At 42.5% G+C, this 10,080-nt stretch overlaps 1 protein-coding gene across 1 annotated transcript; it reads right to left on the bottom strand.

Annotated features, from left to right (window-relative positions):
• Positions 1-4,021: 4,021 nt before the first annotated feature.
• On the bottom strand, positions 4,022-6,540 carry LOC105038043 (subtilisin-like protease SBT3). The gene is given in 2 exon segments (XM_010913729.3): positions 4,022-5,999; positions 6,002-6,540. Coding segments are annotated over 2 exon segments (2,295 nt in total). The 5' UTR covers positions 6,522-6,540; the 3' UTR covers positions 4,022-4,224.
• Positions 6,541-10,080: the final 3,540 nt, after the last annotated feature.

Here is a 10,080-nt window from a genome sequence, read left to right on the forward strand (position 1 = left end):
CCAAACATCCTACCTTTTCAGGAGAACTATAAAAGTCCTCTTCATGCATCCTTCATATCACCGGAGGTGAAGAACTACTGCATGGCCTCATCACCTCCTGTCATATAATCATCTAATATCTTCTAAAGAAAATGGAGAGAATCCATCAGGATCATGAGCCTGTCCTCTGCTATAGCACAAAAGCTTTGCAGATCTCGTCCGCCAGCACCACTTAGTCAACAATTCATTATCGTGCACAAAAACCTAATCAGTGGGAGACGTAATGATAGTCGACTAACCTCCCCCAAGCCTCTCAGCCCATCTCGTCCAAAAAAATTTAAAAATATCTTGCATGATGTCCTCTTCCTCCTCTCTCTAGTGGCCCACCTCATCCTTTAGCATCCGAATCCGGTTCCTAAGAAATGATTGTCAACTTGTAGAAAAACTTAATGTTCCTATCCCCCTCTCTAGTTCACTAGATTCTAGATTTTTGTATCCAGAACACCTTCTGCTGGCTCAGAGAGAATGGTGTATGGTGTCTCCTCTGCAACTCTACCAGGTCCGTCTCAGAAGCCAGCATCCCGATCCTCCCCCCTCTGAAGCTCCATAATGGCCTCCTCGATCTCATCCAGTCTCTTGAAAATATCACCGATCTCCTCATGGTTCCATCCCCTGAGTCTTTTCCTAGTCAGCTCCAGCCTCAAGTAACATAGTACATCGCATCTCCTTACACAGGAGTCTCTACACCTCTCACACTATATTCCAGGATCGAGGATAAGAGAGCCAAAGCTTCTCAAATTAAAAAGGGCTCTAGTATGAGAGGTCTGCATCAATAGAAATGAGTAATGGGCGGTGATTTGACTCAATCTGGGGAGATGATGGACCTGATAACTCGGGTGCCTTAAATCCAGCTGAATGTGCTGAATGCCCTATCAATACATTCCTAGACCTTGTACAGCCCTATTGATTATTGCATCAGGTGAATCTAGAACCAGAGAAGCCCAAATCCATCAAGTTATTCTCTCAAATGAACTCCCGAAACTCCTGAGCCTCAATGCCATCAGTGAAAGACCTTCTCTTCCTCTTTTCTTAAGCACTGTCAATACAATTAAAGGCCCCAGTCACATAGTGGGAATCTCCTACTCAACTAATCTCGTAACCTTACTCCAGATCACCTGTCGCTCTCGAAAATCCGTGCTTACACAGATAACGATAAGAGCCACGGAGAGCTATTATTTTTTAAAACCATAATAATAAACATGCTGATCATAAGTATGAAATACATCTACATTAGCCCCTTCATTCCTCTAGGTCACAATAATGCCTCTGGATAGTCCATGGGATTCAAGTGCAAAGGATATCCAGTTCTCATAAATCTGCACCTAGCATGAATAAGGCTACTCCCCGACAAATAGATTTCAAGCAACACACATAATTCAGAATTATGAAGATACATGGGTCGACGAAATCATGACATAAATGAGAGCTTTCCACCCACCGGATATTCCATAGGAGCAACTTCATGGAGAACATCACTAGTGAGATCCAGTTCTTCTCTCCCCGCACCATGCAGTCCGAACCCGCATCTACCCTTGCCTAGCGAGGTCTCCAGATCTAGCCCTGTTAACTCCCAAGGCAGCCTTCAGCCTAGCCACAATCACCCCTACCCTAATTGCCTAGCACAACCCGCCCACTATTCTCCACGGCATCCCGCTCCACTTGCTTCCCTTGCTCCAGGGCATCTCACTCCACAACCTTCCCTTTGGGTCCCAGTAGATGAGTATTCTCTTGAAGCAGACACCTAACCACTCCTTTCACCCCATCCGATGGGCAGACTGACCCACCATCGTCGTCGATGGTGTTGCTAGCATTATCCACGGCCTGCTTCACCACTATGATCGTGGCCACTGTACTCACCAACCGGTCCACATGCAAAACATCCACCACCACACCGTCTAACTTTGGCCGATCTCTATCGATCGTCTTCTTCGTCAACCAGTCAAGATCCGGCCTTCCCTTAATTCTTCCATCAGACCTCATCCCCTCCGCTCGAAGCAGGTGCCACAATCCTTCGAGCTTCTGAAATTGGGCCCGAGCTCCTCCCCCACGCCCCTCCCCAACCCCACACTTGCTAGGCAGGCCTTCATCGGCCCCAACCTGCTTCATTCTGGATGAGCCCACCTCACTCATTAGAGTTCATGTGGGTTTGGGCTGCCACCAGAGTTGGATTTATTAAATCAACCCACTATAAATACAACCGTAGGAATATAAAAATAAAATATGCAAAAATTTAGAAAGAAGATGAAACGGTCCACAGCGTAGTCTTCATGTGATTGGCCTTATCATTAGTTGCCTTCTAGTCCACGGTATTGTTAGCTTTTCTATAAATATATATCACTTGATACAAGAGTAAAATCGTTCTTATTCTCCAAACATCCTGTGGAAAGCATGGACAACTAGTTTGCCATCTTAGTTCGTCTTCACCCAGTCAAAAGTTGGCGACATGGAGTCATGGGAACGTGCCTCTCCCCATCATAAATGAAAAGACGCCTATACCTCATTAGGGGACGAAGCCAATGCATGTGATCGCAAAAGCTTTTTCTTGGTAACGTGTGATCACGAAAGCTTGTCCAACTACTGTTGTCTTCCTTCGTTAGAGGGCAAAAATTACGAAGGGAACGGAGACTCTTGCAAAGTCTTCCCTACCGAAATTTAAAATCGAGCCCAGATGCACCTGCTCTTACAAGTGGCTCAGCGGTGGTTTGAGCCAGGTCTTATTGGTTCAAGAATGATTGATCGATTTCTTTCGACATATCAATCATTAAATCACATCTTGCACAACTTTTTAACTGTACGAAGTGCTATCCAATAGTTCGCACCATCAAAGAAGATCGATCATTCTTTCATGCAAAAGATACAACCCGCACGGGTCGGAGCTGGCTCAATCCCAAAAAAGTGAACTGATTTTAGCTCACGTCGGACATGGGTTGGGTTGTACCTTTCATGTGGAAGAAGGATTCACCTTCCTATACACTGGATCATCCACTGTTGCTTTGCGATCTGTGCTGGTGGATGAATGACGGGGGTTCAGAGTACTTTGAGATCTCTAGCATGAGTGATTAAATGGCGGATCCGTGCAAAAGAAGGTGGACCCCTCTTTTGGGTGAAATATACAAGCTGTAACCTTTTGTAAGGGCCCAACTAGACTTGTCCAAGCCCGATTGGATTCATGCATAAAGAAGTCATGCCCAATGCCAGGTCAATCCACCTACACATCTACTTATAGCCAGTGGCGGAGCATGACATCAAATATTAGAAGAACAAAATAATAATTTATTAATATTTTTTAAATAAAATATTTTATAATAAATAATAAAATAAAAATATATATAATCAAAATATTATAAAAATATCAATAATATTTAATTTTATATATAAATAAAAATAAATAAAAAATATTATCTTATGCCATCTGTAAAATAATTTTGATTGCATAAAAATCTCAATAATCTCTTTTACATTAAAAATTGAAAGATAAATAAAATATTAAAAAATAAATAAACAACTATTTTTTAAAAAAAATATTATTTTTAATAAAAATTAATATATAAATTAATTATAATTTTTTTCAAACTGATGGATTTATAATATATGTAAGATTAAAATATTGAAAGAGTCACTATATATATATAAATATATAAATAATAAGTATGGCCCTTCTTACGCTCCACCACTGCTTGAAGCCAACGAAGATTTTACCAATTTTATGAGTCTCATGATAGGTGAATTATATGCCTACTTATCAGTCATGGCTCAATGAGTCCATGCAACTGCCATAGCGTCAAGCTTAAATGAGAATGCTCTGTAAGTTGTAATGATTAAAATGGGTCGGCAGATGACAGCCAACCAAACAAAATGCCTTGGTCAAGAAGGTAGGCGATTTCAAAAAATCATGCTTGGAGATTAAGGGTCCACAAGGAGGTTGGTCATGATTCACGACAAGCAACTCGTCCTCAAATAAAGATTTTTTTGACTCCCATCATGCAAGCATAAGCAAAGAACCATAGTTGGTTATTTTGACCAACTAATTGATGTCATACAGAATTATAAACAAATTAATGCACATGTTTCTGCTGGGGAATTTTCTTGATCCTTGCCAATTACACTTTTGGTTAGAACATAACTTGGAACACATAACAAGGGAAAGACATGGAGAGGTGACATGGTGACACTCGTCCTAACGATCTACAACCGGGCCGAGGGGAGGGTAGTTGCCACGATAGGACTCCTCACCACATACTTCCCTTTATCATCCACCCAACTTAATGCACCATGAAGAACCTCATCCTTCTTCTTCCCCATCTGGCCCTCAATAATGATGGTGAAACTTTTCTTCTCATACTTCTCGTGAAACACCAACATATCTGGCATGACAGTGATTGAAAACCCCTTCATAGCTACCACCTTGGAGTAGTAAGTCGCCGCGTCTCCGACATTTGTCACCGTCCTTCGGAACTCTTGAACAACCTTATCTCTAGTAGTAGTCTTGTTAGGATTGAAGAATGCAATGAATGATGGATAATTGAGATCTAAAGATGCCTTCGAGCAATCGAAAGAGTAAGTCCTAGTGATCGTCTTTATCTGCTGGATGGTATAATTCATGGCACATAAGAGTCTCACATAGTCGTCAGAACTAGCATCATAGACAAGACCAGGATCAAGTGCCCTGTTGGGCTCAATGTGACCGGACCCCATAGCTAATGGAGTCGCCGGCCGATTGGAATCCCCCATGTCTTTAATTGGTGTCATGGTGTTGTCCAATTGGTTTGTGGTGGTCACCAACGCGGATCGAATCGCCGCCGGGCTCCAATCCGGCCTCGCACCCTTGATCATTGCAGCTATGCCTGCTGCGTGAGGGCAAGCCATAGATGTTCCAGATATGATGTTGAATGGGCTAAACAATTCATGAGACCTGTCGAACCCTACCGATGAATTCAGCGCCCAAGCTGCTAGGATCAAGGTTCCAGGAGCCACAATGTCTGGCTTCAGCACGGTTGGGCAGCTCATGGAGGGTCCTCTGGAAGTGTAGGCAGCCACCATTGGGGCAGGCTTTGTGCCCAGGATGGTCTCCCGGAATCTTATCATGGCTCTTGGGTCATGGTCTTTATTTATGTACTCCAAGATGGTCTTACCATCTTGAGGGCTAATGATAGCCGCGGGGAACGAGAATTGGGCCTCCAAGTCCTTGAAGATGACGTCAGATATGAAGAGGGCAGCATCCACTTTGGCAGACTGAACCTGGACGATGGCGAAGTCGAGAGAATCCTTGGCATCACATACGACCATCTTGTGACGCACATTCTTCAGCAAGGTCTCGTTGCCACAAGACCCCATGAATACCAAGGGCAATGGATGCTTGATGGGAGATGACCTTCCAGGGTACAGCGATTCCCCGACGATGGAGCTACCATCTCCGAGATCGATAATTCCAACGAATTCTCTATCGACAGTTGCGGCGCCGATGGTGGTGACCCATGGGGTCCCATTGTGCAGGATTTGTAAACTCGGGCCTCTGTTGCCCGCCGAGGTCGTGACGAATATCCCCTTCTCCATGGCGGCGAAGGCCCCTATGGCGATGGGATCCTTGTAGAGGGGGACCAAGTCGAAGCCCAGTGAGAGGGAGATGACATCCACGCCATCCGATATGGCTTGGTCCATCGCCGCGATGATGTCCGACGTGGCGACTCCTTCGTCCCAGAGAGCCTTGTACATGGCCAGCCGCGCGCGCGGCGCCATCCCCCTGGCCGTGCCGGGGGCGTACCCGAAGAAGGACGCGTTCGGGACGTAGTTCCCGCCGGCGGTGGAGGACGTGTGGGTGCCGTGGCCGTCGGTGTCGCGTGGGGAATTGACCGCAATGGTGAGGTTCGGGTTGGCTGCGAGCAACCCTTTGTTGAAGAACCGCGCTCCGATGAGCTTCCGGTTGCACGCCGAGGAGCTGAAATCGGTGCCTTGCTCGCAGACCCCTTCCATCTTGCAGGCACGGCGGTCATGCCGTCGTCGTTGAAGCTCTGGCTCTCCGGCCATATTCCGGTGTCGACCACCCCAATTATGACGTCCTTGCCGAAGTTGGAGGCCGGCCATAGACCGGAATTTGGACTAAGGTGGAGGAATTCTGGGGTGTGGGTGGTGTCGACCGTCGCCGGCGTGTCGCGGTAGGACGACAAGTAGCCATGTGATTTCTTGAGCTGTTCTAGCTGCGACGGCGAGAGTCGAGCACTGAATCCATGAATTGCATGGTCATAGACGTAGATGAGGTTCGAGGTCAGAGATATCGAGTCAGAAGTAGTGGCAGTGGTGGTGGCGGCGACGGCGGCGACGACAGAGGTATACCAGCTGTGGTGGCCTGAGAAGGCTTTAGGCATGGCTGACAGGTCCATATGGACAATATATGTGGCAACTTCAGCTGATGCCAATATCATGTGTGAGGTAAGTATGGTTAGTGCCATCCACAGGACACAGTGGAAGGATGGCAAAAGTGCCATGGGTTGTAGTAGTGGTGTCACTTGGACTAGAGGGAAGTCTCTGTGCTAATGTGTATATAAGAAGAGGGAAATGATGGGGAAAGGCATTCACCAAGTTGTTGGTGCTTTGGCTCACATTGCCCAAGTCAAGAACATGTGGGGGCTAGCTTGATATGAACTCTTGTGGTGGAGATGCAGTTGGCCATGAATGATCTATATGATTATATTGTGGTTACTGTGTGGTTAGGTAGTAATTAAGGACAGTAATCAGGTAGCTACTACAAGTAGTTCACATAAAATGTTATACATGGTGGTGTTATATTGGTAGTATATGTGTAGCATTTTATGTTGCTCCATTTATTCGATGTCAACTATATACGGACAATTATGAGGCAATGGCAAAGTTTCATTTAACTTTTTTTGAGTCTATCTATCTAGAACCGATGGACCATTAATTCTTCCAAAATAATGCCCACCTAATGAATCTATTTACTTAATTTGGTGCAAAATAAAGTAATTGTTCAAATCTAGAAGCTATGACTTCTCTTTATTCAATGCTTGATAAAGGTAGCCACTTGTCCCGACCTGCATTCATCAAGATCAACGACCGGCCGGGACCCATCCTAGGTTCACATGTGTGACCCTAAAATTCAATGGTATTACGAGAAATTATTATTTAGCACATATGACGCATGTGTTCAGTGAATTAAGAACAAAATATTTCAGATATGAACTTGCTTAGTCCATTCCATGGTTATAATTATAGTCATATGTAGCTATTGATCAAGAATGTTAATCTCATAGGATTATTAGTGTTGTTCGATAAAATAATTAATGGATTGAAGTTTCATAAGATGTTTTTAAACTGCTGCCTTTCGCCGGCAAGACTCTCTCTCGGTCCACCACAGCCGGCAGCATAATTAACTTGCGAAAAATGCTTAATAACAGACCATTAAACATCAACTCATTGTCACTTGGACTCAAGTTTTTGGATCAAAACCATCGGATCTATTAAAACTAAGGTGGTTGGCCGATCACCATAAGATTGTCCTATTTCCCAGCACGCAGCAACTAATACAACATGGGTGTAACGTCATGGAGTCCACGAGTTACAGCATAGACAAAGTAGGGACCAATAAAAAGTTTGGATACGTACAAAAGGGTGGGAACCCACAGCCAGCCTGGTTTTCACCGCAACTACACGTATGGTCAAGGCACCGGGCAGAAGCTGAGAAGTCCAACACTGGCCCAGGATATCCAAAGCTTATGGTTAGCTTATTTGTTATCTGTAAACATCACCTTGAGTGACCAACCTTTAATGCAACCAAGGCTAACATCAGGGTCAAGTTGCATGAGGCTTGTGACTCATGACTTATTCCAGTCTTATTCGAATGGGATCAAATGTTCAAATCTAAGCATGACTCTCTTTAACAAGTCGCATTCGATCGCATTAAGGTCTTTTATATATGTCGATCCAATGTGTTTTTCAAGTGTAATCAAGTCAATAAGAACCCCGACATTAACCATCAAAAACATGGACCATAGCACTTAATTGTATCTTCAACGTCTTTTAGAAGCACAAATTTGATAACCCACATTTTAGGGTTACAAACACTACAGTAGCCTAGTGGTTGCATTCCTCTTCCAATGGAAGGAGATTCTATGATTGAGCTTGGGGAGGTGCTATTTGACATGTTTACTACATCTATATATCTGATCCACAATGTAGTAGAGGTTGAAATTTCAATTCAAGGTTAGACCAGGTGATTTTAGTTCGAGTTCGGCCAAGCCGCATCCCGGTCGATTTCATAAGAGACTGATCAATTCAGTCCTCTTGCCATTGGCCTTTATGGTCTGAGAATAACTCTCCCTGTCCAAAGCAGTGGCATTATCAGTAAATGGGTTATGCTGGTTTGTTGCCCATATGATCTGAAACCACATCTTCTACTCTGCCTCCATGAAGCAATGACATCTGCAATAAAATAGACTCTTTAGTTATGATTGAGTGCTAGACGCCAACTAGAGCCCTGATTCAAGCAATCTTCTATGAGAGGGACCACTCCATAGAGTCATCTTGTCACAAGATTCACACTAGTTAGGCCCACCTCTACCATCAATGATGTGACTTCTAGTAATTGCCACCAACTAGAACCCTGATGCAAGCTATTTTCATTTTTTTTATTTTATTTATAAATAAGCTTTCAACTAAACCAAATCAATTTTATAAGTTAGGTCTGTAATTTCATAATCCTAATAAATTTCTAAAACAGTTTTATTCCATTTATATGTTTGTTTTATGGCATTCGTATGCTTTCCTTCATAAATAACTCTTAAAATTTTGCTCCTTTTGTATCCCCTAGAGAATTTTCTTTTTCTTTCCCTCCCTGAAAGACTTATGTCATTTATTTCTTTGATATTCACTTATTGAGAGAAACATCATGTAAAATTATTGAACCCCCTTTAATGTAAAGAAGATGTCCATTAAAATTTGCTATCTTGATATCAAATCTCATATTGGTACCATCTTATTATAGTTTCGGTATGTAGTACTGTATAAGATGGCAAGACGTACCAAATATCGATACGATATAATATTGCATACTAGTACAGTATAATATATCCGGTATAGTATGTTACTAATCGGTGCAATGAATCTTGGTATCAACTAATGGACTACGTCTAGTTAACTAAAAGTGAACTAGAAATTATAATCCCGAGCCTCAAACAATAGAACCAATAAATCATTTAACAGCTTGGCATTCACTTAAGACTTGACCCAACCATCCTACTTTGAGAAGGAGACAATTGTAGATAAAGATTCTTATCTAGTAACCAATAATTCAACACCAAAGAGCATCAAAGTGGTGCAAAAGAAGAAACCACTGTGGACTTTTTTTAGCACTGATTGTCTATTGTTGACCTCTTTTTCTATTGTAACACGGCTGTTTTATTTTTGGTGGGGGGGGGGGGGGGGGGAGATGCCCAATCAGCCTCTCTGCATGCAGTTCTATTTTATAAGCTTGATTCAAGCCTTAGACATGTTTGTTGCTATCGAATACGTTAATGTTCATTGCCGGCCTTGTATGTGACCTTTCCATCCCCTCTAATCAGACAATTTATCCTATTTTAATCACATAAGCTGGATCCTATTGGTTACTTTGGATCAATACTGTCTTTAAGAAAGTGTTCAAAGAGCGTCCTAGCTTTTTAAAGTGTAGCGTTTTAGACTTCTTACAACCTTTGCGTCATTGTCTCTATGAAATGAAAGTTGATATTTTCCCCTACTTCTTATTAAAAAAAAATAAAAAGCATTGTTTCAAGACATAAAAAGTATCCACAAGAAAAAAAAAGGTAACGACAATAATGAAGGACAAAAGATGATGAGATATCTTAATTTCTTAGATGGCTTATACGTATATGTTAATTTATTACTAATATTATTTTCTTAGATTAATGTAGTTTTTTTAACAGAAATTCTTGTTTGGACTAGCACTCCATTAGTGTTTTTTGAAATTTAGTGATTAGATTATTGATCATTGATTATTACATATTTAACTATAAAAAGATAGCTAAATACACT

This window comes from Elaeis guineensis, chromosome 1 (genome assembly GCF_000442705.2).
Source record: "Elaeis guineensis isolate ETL-2024a chromosome 1, EG11, whole genome shotgun sequence".
Taxonomy (NCBI): Eukaryota; Viridiplantae; Streptophyta; class Magnoliopsida; order Arecales; family Arecaceae; genus Elaeis; species Elaeis guineensis.